The sequence below is a fragment of the Tachyglossus aculeatus genome, chromosome 4 (assembly GCF_015852505.1).
Source record: "Tachyglossus aculeatus isolate mTacAcu1 chromosome 4, mTacAcu1.pri, whole genome shotgun sequence".
NCBI classification, from domain to species: Eukaryota; Metazoa; Chordata; class Mammalia; order Monotremata; family Tachyglossidae; genus Tachyglossus; species Tachyglossus aculeatus.
In genome coordinates, this window is record NC_052069.1 from 6,316,281 (window position 1) to 6,334,761 (window position 18,481).

At 46.1% G+C, this 18,481-nt stretch overlaps 1 protein-coding gene across 4 annotated transcripts in view; it reads right to left on the minus strand.

Moving 5' to 3' along the window:
* Nucleotides 1-3,471: 3,471 nt before the first annotated feature.
* The window catches only part of SORCS2 (sortilin related VPS10 domain containing receptor 2), a 1,193,773-nt gene continuing 1,178,763 nt past the window's right edge, over nucleotides 3,472-18,481 (minus strand). For 3 of the 4 annotated variants that reach the window (XM_038745536.1, XM_038745535.1, XM_038745534.1), the window contains exon 27: nucleotides 3,472-5,261. In XM_038745536.1, coding sequence (XP_038601464.1) covers nucleotides 5,197-5,261 — 65 coding nt within the window. In that variant the 3' untranslated portion in view covers nucleotides 3,472-5,196. Of the gene's footprint in view, nucleotides 5,262-5,555; nucleotides 5,636-18,481 lie in introns of all 4 variants that reach the window. The other variant, XM_038745537.1, reaches the window with a different exon arrangement.

Here is an 18,481-nt window from a genome sequence, read left to right on the forward strand (position 1 = left end):
AATTCTTGAATGCCCATTTATTTTGCAATGACAATGATAATAATTATAATTTTGGGATTTGTTTAGTGCTTATTTATGTGCCAAGCACTGTTTTAAGTGCTGGGGTAGATACAAGGTAATCAGGTTGAACACTGTCTCTGTCCCATGTGGGTCTCACAGTCTCAATACCCATTTTACAGATGAGGAAATGGAGGCCCAGAGAAGTGAAGCGACTTGCCCAAGGTCACCCACGTTCTGACTCCCAATACTGTGCTCTTGTGACTAGGCCACGTTGCTTCTTTGTACTGTACTGGGGCTTGGGACCAGAACATTAACATTAATAATTATCAGTTGGCATTGAATAAGAGTTTACCAGGTACCAGATTGGACCCCAATGAGTAATCCCACCTACTCTGGCAGACAATCACCTCTGTAAATTTTTTGTTTGGACTGCCACACGACCATAGGAGAATACCTCAGGTCTCTGGAACCAAGTTTTACTTACTCATCCAGATCTAAGAATGGATTTGCAGCAGACGGGAAGTTCTGAAAGAAAAAATCCGGAAAGGAGGTGGAGATGTGAAGCAGAGTGAAGACTCTTCAGGGAAATGCTTGTTCCCTCCAAAGCACTTGCCTCGCAGTGAATCTTGCTTTTCCCAAGGCAGCAAGAAGATCCCTGAACCCAATGATGAAACCCATCTCTCCCACACTGTCTCCACCATGGAAGGATAGTTTCAAACCAATGTACTACCACAGACTGTCATGATGCCTAGCAACAAAAAATGTAGGGAACTAGGAAGACTGTGCTAGGCTTGGTTGGCTCAGAAAACCACTTGCAAAAACCCCTAATGCCCAAAGGGAAACAGCAGGACACTATGATGTATTTCAATGGCTCGAAATACATTTTTTTCCCCAACCAAATGCGTAGGAGCTGATGGCATGCGTGGCTTTTTGCTGACCCTTTCTAGTTGTGGATTATCGGTATTTCCAAACCTCTCCGCCAAAGGCTGCTGTACCAGGTATGATGAGGTCCTGTTGAATGTCCTGAAGTTTTCTCTTCAGCCTTCATGACTTTACATTAAATAGTCGATGAGACAAGGGCTTCTTTCTTGCACAAACCCATTACCAGGGAATCTCAGGCGTGTTGGATCCCTGAGACATCCCAACGCCACACGTCTGCACACGACCGTCTCTTCCGGACCCACGATGGCTGCTGTATCCATTCCTTCATTCAGTCGTACGTATTGAACGCTTACTGTGTCCTCTCTTATTTGACAGGGACAAACGTTCCCTAATTCCCCAGTCATTTTCCACCACAACGCACGGAGAAAAACACGCATCCCCCTTGTCTAGCTCCACTACTTCCCATCTGTTGACACAACAGTGCTACATTTTGTTCACCTCAGTGCAGCAAAAGGGTGTTTCCACTGGGGCGATTTTCCATTCCACCTCGTATCCATTTATCAACTTATTCCTAATAAAGAATCCACACTTAAAGAAAAACATTTCAGAAGTCAGCCTGATGGTAATGTTCTCTGAGTGGTTGAAATAGCTATCGAAGAACACTGCCTGAAGCTACTCAAGGACTAAGATGATCGGTCCAAAATAGGATGGCACACATAAAGTTCAAATAAATGTGTTTCCACGGGTTTATCTTTTAATTCCTCCCATTATGTTTGGACGGCGGTGATTCCGATGAAAAGGTCTGGAGGTTAAATAGCATCTAAAATGTTCAATGCAATTAAGGGATTTGCCAAGTTTACCAGTCCCTATCTTAAGATAACAAAGTGACAAAATTACTATGGCATTTCATTTGTCTTCTGAAAAACAGTTGGGGAATTCATTAATGGATTGATAAGTAATTATAAGATATGAATATGTGTTTACCTAGATCTTTATTGATATATAAATATAGAGAGAGATATAAATGTGAGTGTATAGAGGATAAAAGTGAAACAAAATACCTTTTTTTTTACAAGGATTATAGCTAAAATTTCAGAAAAGTCGGCTTAATCATCAAGGGAGTGAAGCGAAGATTCTAAACAAATACTTCTTACAATTTAGAAGAAAAACAAAAGTCCACGTATCCCTTCACTTGACCCTCCCACTCTAAATGCCTCAATCAATCTATCAGTGGTAGTTATTGAGGGCTTACTATGTGCTCTGCACTATACTAAGCATCTGGGAGAGAATGATACAACAGAATTAGCGGATACTTTTCCTGCCCATATCCAGCTTCAGGTTGAAGCTGCCTACTTACCGTGAGAGTTTCATTGATTTGCAGCCAAACGAAAAATCTCCAGAGCTGGAGCGTTGACCGTCCTTCCCTCCGGACCGTACAGAGACATCTCACCTGGCTCCTCGCCCATTATACCAGCATCACTTCTGGGCCAGACACACTCAGCATCAAGCAGCAAGACCAGATCACGAGTGATGAAGTTTCGGAACGTCTTCGATCTCCTAGTATTGAAGCTCTGCCTGCTCTGATGCTTCTCCGGTGGGCCGGACGTGTGAGAGGAATGAGCCACAGCAGGAGACCCAAACAGGTTAGGGATTGTGTCTAGCGACCCTAGTGTACTCTCCCAAGTGCTTAGTACAGTCCTCCACATGCAATAATCTCTTGGGCCCCAAAAGCGAGGAGGACAGAGGAGGCATTTTAGGGATAAGGTAAAAACATGCCTCAGTCGATGTGTTTCAGCTGAAAATTGGGAGCCCCTGGGTGAAGACAGACCAACAAAGAGCACTGCAATCAGGGAAGGGAGTGACTCCCTGATAAAAGACATGCATGGAGAGAAGTGGGAGGAGGCCAGCATATACAGTGCCGGGTTGTATATGACACAATGAGGAATGACTTTTCTGTGTGGCTGGGACTCTGGATCCCTCAGTGATGAACTGCATGACCAGTGGATAAGAAAGACAATTCTCTCTCCTCTTTCTCTCTCCCTCTTTCTTCCTCTCTTTCTCTCTGTCTCTCTCAGTCAATCAATTATATTTATTGAATACTTACTATGTGCAGAGCACTGTACTGAGCGCATGGGAGAGTACAATGTAACAGAACAAGAGATACGTTCCTTGCCCACAATGAGCTTACAGTCTAGAGGGAAGCATCTCTCTCTCTCTCTCTCTCTCTCTCTCTCTCCTCTCTCTCCTCTCTCTCCTCTCACCTCTTCTTTCCGAACTGACATCCGATAATGGTCACCGGAATTCTCCGAGGTACAGAATCAAATCCGCCTCATCTAAATAGGGCTTCGGGCTTAGTGGAAAGAGCCCAGGCTTGGGAATCAGAGGGCATGGGTTCTAATCTCTGTTCTGCCACTTGTCTGCTGTGTGACTTTGGGCAAGTCACTTAACTTCTCTGGGCCTCAGTTACATCATCTGGAAAATTGGGATGAAGACTGTGAGCCCCACGTGGGACAACCTGATGACCTTGTATCTACCCCAGTGCTTAGAACAGTGCTTGGCACATAGTAAGTGCTTAACAAATACCATCATCATTATTATTATTATCGGGGAAGACTTGATATCACCGTGGGGGTCTTTGCGGTTTCCTGCCTGGGGCGTAAAGGGGATCCAGGGGAGATCTCATAGCTGACACATGGATGGCTTCCTGAGTGCTTTGAGAGGAGCCAAGTGCCAGGAATTCCTTCGATATCCCAGAGGTGAACTAAACCTGTGGGAGATATCAGTGTGTGGAAGCTTCTTTCTGTCCATTCCCGTTGGATTGTGCTTAAAGGGATGGCCCCCTAGGCTGGGGCGGCACTGGCAACAGCAGCCGGGAGAGGAAGGCTGAGGAGTAGAAGAGGGGCAGGTGACCGGTAGGAGTGGACGATGACGAATTTTCTCACTTTCATCGGGTCCCTGGACTTACGTAAGAGCCAACGTGATGCATAGAACTTTTCCGAGGCCACTTGCTGTCCGGGCATCGTCGTCCTTGGTGTCTGACGCCTAAGGAGTTCGAGAACACTCTCTTGAAGAAGGCAGCGTGGAGAAGATGGCCACCAGCTGGATTTTGGTGACCGAGAGGAGCCATGGCTACAAGGCAAACGGTGAAAAGTTCACTACCCCCCTCGTCTGCCAGCTGGACTCCCGGATAAACCGTCAGGCCCTTTGAAGCGAGTGGAAACTTCCTCTCTTTCAAAGGCGCAGGGAGGTGTGGGCAGATTCAGAGCCAGCCGGGGGCGGGGGTCTGTTCCATTAACTGAACGACGGTCTTGCCTCGTAGAAACACCCCACCGGTAGCCAGGAGGAGGAAGTGTAGCCCAGGCCTCACCAACTCCCTCTTTCCACCATCACCATCCCACTTCTGGGTGGGAAAAGACCATGGAGGGAAGTGAACAAATCCCCAATTTAGATCAGATCTGGTGGGGAGCTCCAAGTCTCCCTGAACGGCGGGGTCGTCCCTCAATGGGACCTGGGACGCTTGATTCCACTCCCTTGGGTGAAGGCCTCTGTCTGAGGACTGTGGGGTGTCCGGGGATTGGGGACCCCCCTGCCATAGTGAGAGTTCCAAAAATTACCCGAGAACTACCTAAAGCGGTATTTACACGATCTGAAGTTTAAAAAGACTTGGGCGGAGGGGCAGGGGGATCAGAATCCTCCAACAGCAATAACTGGTGCTATCGCCAGGCGGGACGAGGGGGTTGTTTCTGTTTCAGTGAGGGCCCGTTACAATGACAAGGGCGAGACCCCGTAATGAGTGTCCCCGGGCCTAGCTGAAGGATACAGACATGGTCACAGGCCCCTCTGCACCCTCCCCAAGAGAGCTAACGGGTTCCTACTTTCACACTTCCTCTCCCGCCATCTCAAGAAAGACAGGGTGGATGTTGAATCCAAGTGGGTTCAAAGTCAGTTTGGCAGGCGGGAGAGAGACGTGGGAAAAACCCACGACGATCACGACGGGCACCTTGCTTCAGAAAAACAAACAAAAAAGAAAACCACTCCCAGAACGAGCACACACAGAAATTAGAATACATGGAGCGGGGAGGGCCTGGGGCCGAGGTTCGGCTTCCTAAGTTACATCAAACGCTCAGTCCACACGAGAAAAGGCAGCGGGCTTTCCTTCTTGCGGGGTAGGTAGTAGAAAACACGCTCCTCGGCTGTCTTCGGAAACCTCCCGTCCACGCCAGTTAGGGCCAGGTTTGAGATTCAGTGACTTCCCCGGGGAGAAAAAAAAAAAAATCGAGAAGTCTCTTCCGCGCAGGTTTCCGGCGACGGACATCAGCTAACCAGGTAGTTGTGCATCTCCCTCGTGTTAATGCTCAGAACCACGCCTGAGTGATTGCCTAGGAAAACGGGAACAGAGGGAAGGTTAGGTGTTGTTCGTCATCTAGGAACCCATGGGCCCAAAGCCCTGAAACCAGGTGGCCGCCTCATCGAACATAATGGCCACCTCGTCTCCAAGGAAGCCGTCGCAAGTACCAGTGGGATTCTTTCTGCCTCGGTGTCTTAAAGCCGTTGGTGAGGGGTGATGGGCTTTTTCAGTGACCGCGTGAGATGGGCCTCTTCACCCCCGAAACTGGTGTTTTCTGGAAGGGTGTGGGGTGACAGGAGAGCGTGAGATCCGCCATGCCACTGACCTGAGACTGGACACTGAATGGCATCGGCAATAAGGGAGTTCTGGAACTGGACATGCGTCCCTCTCTCCCAGAAGAGGCCCCTGGAAGGCAATGGTGCGGAGAAGGGGACAGGGGGACGAGGACGCCACGTCGTCAGCTTTATTATCATGATTGTGACCATCATTGTGGTACTTGTGAAGCGCTTACTACGTGCCAAACGCTGTTCTAAAAATAACCATAATAATCGTCGTGTTGTCTAACCGCTTACTATGTGCCAGGCACTGTGATAAGTGGTAGGGCAGATACAAAGTGACTGGGTTGGACACAGTCCCTGTCCCACATGGGGCTCAGAGTCTTAATCCCTGTTTTACAAATGAGGTCACTGAGGCACAGAGAAGTGTAGAAACTTGCCCAGCATCACACAGCGGACAAGTGGTGGAGCTGGGAGGAGAAACCAGGTCTTTCTGACTCTCAGGCTCAGGTTCTACCCACTAGGTGCTGGGGTAGATACAAGTTAATTCACTAAGTCAATCAATCAAGTCAGTCAAGACTTAGTGCTTCAAGAGAAGCAGCGTGGCTCAGTGGAAAGAGCCCGGGCTTTGGAGTCAGAGGTCATGGGTTCAAATCCCGGCTCCTCCAATTGCCAGCTGTGTGACTTTGGGCAAGTCGCTTAACTTCTCTGGGCCTCAGTTCCCTCATCTGTAAAACGGGAATTAAGATTGTGAGCCCCCCGTGGGACAACCTGATCACCTTGTAACCTCCCCAGCGTTTAGAACAGTGCTTTGCACATAGTAAGCGCTTAATAAATGCCATTATTATTATTATTATTATTAATGGAGAAGCAGCGTGGCTCAGTGGAAAACAGCCCGGGCTTTGGAGTCAGAGGTCGTGGGTTCAAATCCCAGATCTGCCAATTTTCAGCTGGGTGACTTTGGGCAAGTCACTTCACTTCTCTGGGCCTCAGTTACCTTGTCTGTAAAATGGGGAATGGGGATGAAGACTGTGAGCCCCCCCGTGGGACAACCTGATCACCTTGTAACCTCCCCAGTGCTTAGAACAGTGCTTTGCACATAGTAAGTGCTTAATGAATGCCATCATCATCATTATTATTATTATTTATTAAACACTTACTGTGTGCAGAGCACTGTACTAAATTCTTGGTCAGTATGAGTTAATCAGATTGAACATAGTGCCTGTCCCACGTGGGGCTCACTGTCGATGTAGGAGGGAGTGGGATTTAATCCCCATTTTCCAGATGGGGTAGTTGAGGCACAGACGAATTAAGTGACTTACCCTGGGCCCCCCAAAATATATGGGGCAGAGCCGGAATTAGAACCCGGGTCCTCTTACTCTCAGGACTGTGCTCTTCCCCCTAGAGAGTCAGCCAGGGGGAGTTCATTCGATCATATTTATTGACCACTTACTGTGTGCAGAGCACTGTACTAAGCACTTGAGTCTAGAAATTATCAGTCTGGCTCAGTGGAAAGAGCACGGGCTTTGGAGTCAGAGCTCATGGGTTCAAATCCCGGCTCTGCCAATTTTCAGCTGTGTGACTTTGGGTAAGTCACTTCAGCTCTCTGGGCCTCAGCTACCTCATCTGTAAAATGGGGATTAAGACTGGGAGCCCCCCATGGGGCAACCTGATCACCTTGTAACCTCCCCAGCACTTAGAACAGTGCTTTGTACATAGTAGGTGCTTAATAATTGCCATTACTATTATTAAAAGTGCATGAGGCACAAGGTTACACCAGAAAATTGGGCTGTCCCATCTATCTATAGAACATCTCCTCCAAGAGGCCTTCCCTGATTAAGCCCTCCTTTCTTTTTTTCCCACTCCCTTCTGTGTCACCCCAACGTGCTCCTTTTATTCATCTTCCCTCCCGGCCCCACACCGCTTAGGTCCAGATCTGTCATTTATTTATTTACGTTAATGTCTGTCACACTTTAGACTATAAGCTCTTTGTGGCCAGGGAATGTGTCTATTATATTGTTCTACTGTCCTCTCCCAAGCTCTTAGTACAGTGTTTTGCTTAATAAATGTGATCGACTGACTGACTCATAATAATAATAATTGTGGTATTTGTTAAGCACTTACTATGTGCCAGGCACTGTATTAAGCACTGGGGTGGATACAAGCAAATCAGGTTCGACACAGTCCCTGTCCCACATGGGGCTCACAGTCCCAATCCCCATTTTTCAGATGAGGAAACTGAGGTCCAGAGAAGCAAAGTGACTTGCCCAAGATCACACAACGGACAAGTGACGGAGATGGGTTTATTCATTCATTCATGCATTTGATCATATTTATTGAGCGCTTGCCAATTTGTACTTCCCAAGCACTTAGTACAGTGCTCTGCACATAGTAAGCGCTCAATAAATACGATTGATGATGGTGATGATGATGTAAGGCACTGTACTAAGCAGCAGCCATGCTGCTTCTATCTACATGTATCTATTTGTAACATCTATTTAGAGAAGCAGTTTGGCTCAGTGGAAAGAGTGCGGGCTTGGGAGTCAGAGGTCATGGGTTCTAATCCCGGCTCTTCCACTTATCAGCTGTGTGACTTTGGGCCAGTCACTTCACTTCTCTGTGCCTCAGTTACCTCATCTAAAAAATGCGGATTAAGACTGTGAGCCCCATGTGGGACAACCTGATTACCTTGTAACCCATCCAGCGCTTAGAACAGTGCTTGACACATAGTAAGTGCTTAACAAATACCAGCATCATCATCATCATCATTATTATTATTATTATACATATGTACTGTGGGAATTGGAGGAAGGATGAATGAAGGAGCAAGTAAGAGTGGCTTAGAAGGGAGTGGGAGAAGAGGAGAGGAGGCCTTAGTTTAGGGATTAGAATCCAAGACTTTCTTACCCCCAGGCCCATACTCTATTGTGTACGCCATGCTGCTTCTTGCTGCTTCAGCGCTTGGAACAGTGCTTTGCACATAGTAAGCGCTTAATAAATGCCATCATTATTATTATTATTATTGAAATCCCATGTTCCCAACTGGTGGGTCTGAAAGTAAACATTTATCCCCCTGCTGGGATCAGTAGGATGCTCCGAGGCAGAGGAATCACCAGCAAGCAATCCGTCTCCCACCACCTCCTTCCACATGCAGTCACACGCAACTATTTCTCCTAACATTGTGTCACAGTCTTCCCTGATTCCCTTTAGTAGGAGAGCAAGGAAGCCCCGTGGACTGGTGGAAAGAGCACGGGCTTGGGAGTCAGAGGACCTGGGTTCCAATCCTGTTTTGCCAGATTTCTGCTCTGAGGCCTTGGACAAATCACTTCACTGCTCCGTGCCTCATTCATTCATTCATTCATTCAATCGCATTTATTGAGCGCTTACTGTGTGCAGAGCACTGTACTAAGCACTTGGGAAGTACAAGTTGGCATCATATAGAGACGGTCCCTACCCAACAGTGGGCTCGCAGTCTAGAAGATAATAATGATGGCATTTATTAAGCGCTTACTAGGTGCAAAGCACTGTTCTAAGCGCTGGGGTAGATACAAGGTAATCAATTTGTCCCATGTGGGGCTCACAGACTTAATCCCCATTTTCCAGATGAGGTAACTGAGGCACAGAGAAGTGAAGGGACTTGCCCAAAGTCACCCAGCTGACAAGTGGTGGAGCCTCAGTTCCCTCATCTGCAAGTGGGGATGAGACTGTGAACCTAAGGGGGAGCAGAAATGGTCGAATCTGATGTCTACCCTGGTGCTTAGCACAAAGTAAAACTTTAATAAGTGGTGGATTCAATTTGGCTGCTGCATTTGATCTAAATCAATCAATGGTACTGATTGAATGTGTACTCACAGAGTATACAACTCAACTCTCAACTCACTGGTAGAGAGATTACAATAGAGTATAATAGGCTGGAGCTCTGCCCTCACGGAGTTTACAGTCTACACATTCAATCATATTTACCCAGTGCTTAGTGTATGCAAAGCACTGTACTAAGCGCTTAGGAGAGTAAAATACAACAACAAACAGACCCAGAAGCAGCATGGCCTAGTGGAAAGAGCACGGGGTTAGGAGTCAGAGGACATGGGCTCTAATCCCGGCTCCACCACTTGTCTGCTGTGTGACTTTGGGCAAGTAACTTCACTTCTCTGTGACTCAGTTACCTCATCTGGAAAATGGGGATGAAGACTGTGAGCCCCACATGGGACAACCTGATGCCTTTGTATCTACCCCAGCACTTAGAACAGTGCTTGGTGCATAGTAAGCGCTTAACAGATACCATCCTTATTATTATTTCCTGCCCACAACAAGTTCACAAGGCTCTAGAGAGTATACTAATGGCTACCTCTACTTCAAGTGATCAAAACAGTCAATCACTTTGCCCTCTCCTACCTCACTTCACAACTTTTCTACTCCAACCCACCGCGCACCGATTTCGTCATCTAATGCCAACCTTCTCACTGGGCGTCCATGTCATCTATCTCACCGCTGACCTCTCGCCCACGTCATTCATTCATTCATTCAATCATATTTATTGAGCGCTTACTATGTGCAGAGCACTGTACTAAGCGCTTGTGAAGTCCAAGTTGGCAACATATAGAGACGGTCCCTACGAACAGCGGGCTCACAGTCTAGAAGGGGGAGACAGGCAACGAAACAAAACATATTAACAAAATCAAATAACTAGAATAGTAAATATGGGCAAGTAAAATAGAGTAATAAATATTCATTCATTCATTCATTCAATCGTATTTATTGAGCACTTACGGTGTGCAGAGCACTGGACTAAGCGCTTGGGAAGTACAAGTTGGCAGCTTATAGAGACGGTCCCTACCCAACAGCGGGCTCACAGTCTAGAAAACTGTGAAGACTAGAGGACTTCTTCTAGAAGAAGTCTAGAAGGCCCAGACTTCACTTCTCTGGGCCTCAGTGACCTCATCTGGAAAATGGGGATGAAGACTGGGAGCCCCCCGAGGGATAACCTCCCCAGCGCTTAGAACAGTGCTTTAATAATAATAATAATAATAATAATAATAATAATAATAATAATAATGGCATTTATTAAGCGCTTACTATGTGCAAAGCACTGTTCTAAGCACTGGGGAGGTTACAATCAATCAATCGTATTCATTGAGCGCTTACTGTGTGCAGAGCACTGCACTAAGCGCTTGGGAAGTACAAGTTAGCAACATATAGAGACAGTCCCTACCCAACAGTGGGCTCACAGTCCCAATCTACAAGGTGATCAGGTTGTCCCACGTCCTCCCTCTGGCCTGGAATGCCCTCCCTCCTCAAATCCAACAGACAATGACTCCCTCCCCCTTCAAAGCCTTATTGAAGGCCCATCTCCTCCAAGAGGTCTTCCCACACTAAGCCTCACTTTTCCTCATCTCCCACTCCCTTCTGCGTTGTCCTGACTTGCTCCCTTTATTCATTCCACCTTCCCAGGCTCACACCACTTAGGTACATCTCTGTTATTTTATTTGTTTATATTAATGTCTGTTTCCTCCTCTAGACTGTAAGCTCGTAGTGGACAGGGAATGTTTCTGTTATAATTATCATTATTGCATTTGTTAAGCACTTACTATGTGCCAGGCACTGTTCTAAACACTGGGATAGATAATAATAGTAAAAATGGTATTTGTTCAGCACTTACTATGTGCCAAGCACTGTTCTAAGCACTGGGGTGGATACAAGGTAATCAGGTTGTCCCACGTGGGGCTCACAATCCTCATACACATTTTAAAATGAGGTAACTGAGGCACAGAGAAGTTAAGTGACTTGCCTAAAGTCACACAACTGACAAGTAGCAGAGCCAGAATTAGAACCCACAACCTCTTATTCCCAAGCCCAGGCTCTTTCCACTAAGCCAGGCTGCTTCCCAAGATGCGAGGCATTCGGATTGAACACAGTCCCTATCCCACGTGGGGCTCATAGTCTCAATCCTCATTTTACAGATGAGGGAACTGAGGCACAGAGTAGCTAAGTGACTTGCCTTAGGTCACACAGCAGACCAGTGGCAGAGTAGAATTAGAACCCATGACCTTCTGACTTCCAGGTTCAGGCTCTATCCACTACTCCATGCTGCTTCTCTAAGTGCTTCTCTCACAAGCACTTAGTACAGTGCTCTGCACAAAGTAAGTGCTCAGTACACACGATTGACTGTCTGACTGACTGATTCTATTTGACTTTTCTTAGACCATGAACCCCATGTGGGACAGACACTGCGTCTAATCTATTCATCATGTACCTACCCTCTTGTTTAGTTTTTTATTATTATTACTAATACTGTGAGCCCGTTGTTGGGTAGGGACCATCTCCATATGTTGACGACTTGTACAAGCGCTTAGTACAATACTCTGCACACAGTAAGCATTCAATAAATACGATTGAATAAATGAATGAATTATTGGTCAGGGACTGTGTCTCCATATTGTTCTATTGTACTTTCCCAAGCGCTTAGTGCTCTGCAACACAGTAAGCACTACTATTCCTGTTCATCATCATCATCATCAATCGCATTTATTGAGCGCTCACTATGTGCAGAGCACTGTACTAAGCGCTTGGGAAGTACAAATTGGCAACATATAGAGACAGTCCCTACCCAACAGTGGGCTCACAGTCTAAAAGGGGGAGACAGAGACCAAACATACTAACAAAATAAAATAAATAGAATAGATATGTACAAATAAATTAAATAAATAAATAGAGTAAAAAAATATGTACAAACATATTTGTTTCCTGTTGTTGCTGTTGTCATATTTGACAGACAATCCCTCTCCCACCTTCAAAGCCTTACTAAAGACCCTTCTCCTACAAGAGGCCTATCTTCACAAAGCTTCTTTCCATGTCACCCTTGCACTTGGATTTGTTCCTTTTATTCACCCCTCCCTCATTCCCACAGCATTCACTCTCGGCTTCAAATCTCTCCATCCCCTCGCCCCCTCCAACCTCCCCTCCCTTCTCTCCTTCTCCATCCCAGCCCGCATCCTCCGCTCCTCTGCTGCTAATCTCCTCACCGTACCTCCTTCTCGCCTGTCCTGCCATGGACCCCCGGCCCACATCATCCCCCGGGCCTGGAATGCCCTCCCTCCGCCCATCCGCCAAACTAGCTCTCTTCCTCCCTTCAAAGCTCTACTGAGAGCTCACCTCCTCCAGGAGGCCTTCCCAGACTGAGCCCCCTTTTTCCTCTCCTCCTCCCCATCCCCCCCCACCTCTGCCCTACCTCCTTCCCCTCCCCACAGCCCTTGTATATATTTGTACAGATTTATTATTCTATTTTACTTGTACATATTTACTATTCTATTTATTTTGTCAATGATGTGCATCTAGCTTTACTTCTATTTATTCTGACCACTTGACACCTGACCACATGTTTTGTTTTGTTGTCTGTCTCCCCCTTCTAAACTGTGAGCCCATTGTTGGGTAGGGACCGTCTCTATATGTTGCCGGCTTGTACTTCCCAAGCGCTTAGCACAGTGCTCGACACACAGTAAGCGCTCAATAAATACGATTGAATGAATGAATGAATATGTTGCCGACTTGTACTTCCCAAGTGCTTAGTACAGTGCTCGGCACACAATAAGTGATCAATAAATATGATTGAATGAATGAACCTGTAACTAATTTATTTCTATCAATGTCTGTCTCCCCCTCTAGAGCTCCATGTGGGCAGGGAACGTGTCTACCAACTCTGTTATATTGTACTCTCCCAAGCACTTAGTACAATGCTCTTCACACAGTGAGTACTCAATAAATACTATTGACTGATTGCTAATAATTGTTGTGTCTGTACAGTGCTTACTATCAATCAATCACTTAGTGAGCACTTACTGTGTGCTGAGCACTGTTCTAAACACCAGGGAGAATAAAACAACAACAGAGTTGGTAGACAAGCAGTGAACAGTCTACTGAGCTCACCTCCTCCAGGAGGCCTTCCCAGATTGAGCCCCCTTTTTCCTCTCCCCCTCCCCATCCCCCGCCCTACCTCCTTCCCCTCCTCTCAGCACCTGTATACAAGCGCTTAGTACAGTGAACTGCACACAGTAAGCACTCAATAAATAAGATTGAATGAATGAATGTTCGTACAGATTTATTACTCTATCTGTTTTACTTGTACATATTTACTATTCTATTTATTTTGTCAATGATGTGCATCTAGCTTTACTTCTATTTATTCTGATGACTTGACACCTGACCACATATTTTGTTTTGTTGTCTGTCTCCCCCTTTTAGACTGTGAGCCCATTGTTGGGTAGGGACCGTCTCTATATGTTGCCGACTTGTACTTCCCAAGTGCTTAGTACAGTGCTCTGCACACAGTAAGCGCTCAATAAATGTGACTGAATGAATGAATGTTTGTACAGATTTATTACTCTATCTGTTTTACTTGTACATATTTACTATTCTATTTATTTTGCCAATGATGTGCATCTAGCTTTATTAATATTTATTCTGATGACTTGACACCTGACCACATGTTTTGTTTTGTTGTCTGTCTCCCGCTTCTAGACTGTGAGCCGGTTGTTGGGTAGGGACCGTGTCTATGTGTTGCCAACTTGCACTTCCCAAGTGCTTAGTACAGTGCTCTGCACACAGTAAGCGCTCAATAAATACAATTGAATGAATGAATGAATAGTGGGAAAGACAAACGGAAAGAAATAGCAGACAGGGAAACAAACAGATGTCAAGGATATGTGTCTGAGGGCTGAGGAGCCCGTTGTTGGGTAGGGATTGTCTCTATCTGTTGCCGAATTGTACTTTCAAAGTGCTTAGTACAGTGCTCTGCACACAGTAAGTGCTCGATAAATACGATTGGATGAATGAATGGTGTGGGGAGAGAGTCAAAAGGCTTGAGGGGTACAGATCCAAAGGACATAGGCAAGGCAGAAGTGAGGGCAAATAGGTGTGGAAATGAGGGGTTAGTCAGGGAAGGCCTCTTGGAGGAGGTGTGATTTTTGTATGGCTTTCAAGATGGGGAGAGCCATGATCTGAAGGGGGAGAGACTTCCAGGTCAAAGGGAGGATATGGTATGGAGTCTGTGGCCCTGACAAAAATGACAGTAATGACGATAACAATAATGATACTGATGGTATTTGTTAAGCACATACTATGTGGCAGACACTGTATTAAGTGCAGGGGTAGATGCAAGCAAATCACAGTCTTGGACATAATAATAATAATAATAAAAATGGCATTTATTAAGTGCTTACTATGTGCAAGGCACTGTTCTAAGTGCTGGGGAGGTTACAAGGTAATCAGATTGTCCCACAGGGGGCTCACAGTCTTTATCCCCATTTTACAGATGAGGGAACTGAGGCACGGAGAAGTTAAGTGACTTGCCCAAAGTCACATAGCTGACAATCAATCAATCAATCAATCGTATTTATTGAGTGCTTACTGTGTGCAGAGCACTGTACTAAGTGCTTGGGAAGTACAAGTTGGCAACATATAGAGACAGTCCCTACCCAACAGTGGGCTCACAGTCTAAAAGGGGGAGACGGAGAAGAAAACCAAACATACTAACAAAATAAAATAAATGGAATAGATATGTACAAGTAAAATAAATAAATAAATAGAGTAATAAATATGCACAAACATATATACATATATACAGGTGCTGTGGGGAAGGGAAGGAGGTAAGATGGGGGAGATGGAGAGGGGGATGAGGGGGAGAGGAAGGAAGGGGCTCAGTTTGGGAAGGCCATTGGTGGAGCCAGGACTTGAACCCATGACCTCTGCCTCCAAAGCCCGGGCTCTTTCCACTGAGCCACACTGACATGGTCTCTGTCCCCTGTGGGGCTCACAGGCTCAATCCCCATTTTACAGATAAGGTAACTGAGGCACAGAGAAGAGCCTTTGACACTGTGGACCCCTTCTCCTGGAAAGGTTACCCAACCTTGGCTTGGACACTGACTCTGTCCTCTCCTGGTTCTCCTCATCTCTCTGGCCGCTCATTCTCAGTCTCCTTCACGGGCTCCTCCTCTGCCTCCCACCCCCTAATTGTGCACGGATAGAGCATTCATTCATTCAATCTTATTTATTGAGTGCTTACTGTGTGCAGAACACTGTACTAAGCACTTGGGAAGCACAAGTTGGCAACATACAGAGATGGTCCCTACCCAACAGCGGGCTCACAGTCTAGAAGGGGGAGATGGACAACAAAACAAAACATATTAACAAAATAAAATATATAGGATAAATATGTACAAATAAAATAGAGTAATAAATATGCACAAACATATATACATATATACAGGTGCTGTGGGGAGGGGGAGGAGGTAAGGTGGGGGGGGATGGGGAGGGGGAGGAGGGGGAGAGGAAGGAGGAGTCTTTTAGACTGTGAGCCCACTGTTGGGTAGGGACTGTCTCTATATGTTACCAACTTGTACTTCCCAAGCGCTTAGTACAGTGCTCTGCACACAGTAAGCGCTCAATAAGTATGATTGATTGATTGATTGATTGATTGAGGGGGCTCAGTTTGGGAAGGCCTCCTGGAGGAGGTGAGCTCTCAGTAGGGCACAGGCCTGGGTGTCAGAAGGACCTGGGTTCTAATCCCAAGTCTGCCACTTGTATGCTGAGTGGCCTTGGACAAGTTGGTTAACTTCTCTGTACCTCAATTCTCTCACCTATTAAAATGGGGTTTCAGACTGTGAGCCCCATTTGGGACAGGGACTACATCCAACCCGATTTTCTTCTATCTACTGCAGCACCTAGAACAATGTCTGACACATAGTAAGTGTTTGACAAATACCACTGTTATTATTATTACTGGGGAAGAAGAGCAGGAAAGCAGGAGAGGGAGGGTGAGAGTGAGAAGTAGCAGAAGTTAGAGGAGAGAGGGGAAGGGGAGGGAGAGAGAGAGCGCCCCATTTTACAGATGAAGAAACACAGAGAAGTCAACTGACTTGTCCAAGGTCACACAGCAGACAATTGGTTGAGCTGGGATTAGAAAGGGATGAGGGGAGGACAGCAAGGAAGGAGTGAAGGATGGAGGGAACCTCCCCCCACCAATTTCCTCTTAGGAACTTCCCTGCATGCTTTGCCCAAACCGTGATTTGTTTTTCTTAACTGAGACCGAAACCACAATGATTGTATTGGGCCTCCTTGGCAAATGTGTAAATCGAGGAGAGAAAATATCTGCTTTTGTAAATGAAAAATGAGTGTTTCGATGTTTGCCAAATTAGCTTGTTTCCAAACAGAAAATTAGGCATTCATCCAAGGAATTAAATTTACCTGGAGCCGGCAATGATGCAGAATCAGAGCCAGGAATTCCTTCTGTCTTGGGGCACCTGTCCCTGAAATCCTCTCCTATCAGAGGGCTAAAGTCCACCTTTTTTTCTCCATCGAAACTGCTACTAAATTAATCCAATCACTCATCCTATCCTGCTTTGATTACTGTATTAACCTCCTTGCTAACCTCCCAGCCTCCTGTCTCTCCCCACACCAGTCCAGACTTCATTCGGCTGCCTGGATCTCTCAAAAAACATTCAGGCCATGTTTCCCCACTCCTCAAGATCCTCCAATGGTTGCCCATCCACCTCTGTCACCATTGGCTTCAAAGCAGTCAATCCCCTTGCCCCCTCCTACCTCACCTCGCTACTCTCCTACTGAAACCCAGCCCGCACACTTCAATCCTCTAATGCCACCCTTCTCACTGTCCCTCCATCTCATCTCCCTCACTGCCGACCTCTCGTCCACATCCTGCCTCTGGCCTGGAACGCCCTTCCTTCCCCAAATCTGCTCTCCCATCCTCCAAATCCTTACTGAAGGCCCATCTCCTCCAAGAAGCCTTCCCTGACTAAGCCCCCCTTTCTTCTTCCCCCACTCCCTTCTGCATCGCCCTGACTCACTCCCTTTATTCATCCCCCCCTCCCAGCCCCACACCACTTATCTCTATATCTGTAATTTATTTATTCATATTAATATCTGCCTCCCCCTTTATACTGTAAGCTCGTTATGGGCAGGGAATGTGTCTGCTTAGTGTTATATTGTACTCTCCCTAGAGCTTAGGACAGTTATCTGCACAAAGTAAGTGATCATCCCCATCCCCCCCACCCTACCTCCTTCCCCTTCCCACAGATTTATTATTACAGATTGTACAGATTTATTACTACATTTATTTTACTTGAACATATTTACTATTCTATTTATTTTGCTAATGATGTGCATTCAGCTTTAATTCTATTTGTTCTGACGATTTGACACCTGTTCTCATGGGTTTTTTTTGTTGTCTGTCTCCCTCTTCTAGACTGTGAGCCCTTTGTTGGGTAGGAACCATCTCTATATGTTGCCAACTTGTACTTCCCAAGTGCTTACTACAGTGTTCTGCACATAGTAAGCGTTCAATAAATACAATTGAATGAATGAATGAATGATCAATAAATACGATTGATTGAATCAATACTAAGTGCTAGGGATAGGACAATATAACAAGAAACAGACACATCCCCTGCCCACAGTGAGCTTACAGTGTAGAGGGGTCGGTAACAATGGGGTACTCAAGCCATCCACCTTCCTCATTGCACTTATGACAATATCCTTATATTCCATGGCTTCCCTCTTAGGAATGGATTTCAATGTCCATAGATTTCCAATGACTGTAAGCTCTGTGAGGGTAGGATTAGGCGCTTGGGAGAATTCGATTCAATAGATTAGGAAAGTGGGATCTCTGCTGATAGGCTATGTCTGTGTGTGTCTGTGTGTGTGTGTGAGAGAGAGAGAGAGAGAGAGAAAGAGATAGAGAGAAGGAGAGAGAGAAATAAACTTGGTCTCTGGGAAAGTGAAAAGGACTTCTTGTGTCTATATTTATTATTCCAACCACTCTCAGGTGACTGAATCAAACAATTAAAGGGGGCTCAAGGTAAAAGAGTATTTTGTTCCGAGCACCTGTTGCTAAAGACATTCACTAAGTGTTTACTATGGTGGTGGGACAGGGCCGCGGGACAGGCTCGCATCTCCTCCTGCCTTCAGGACA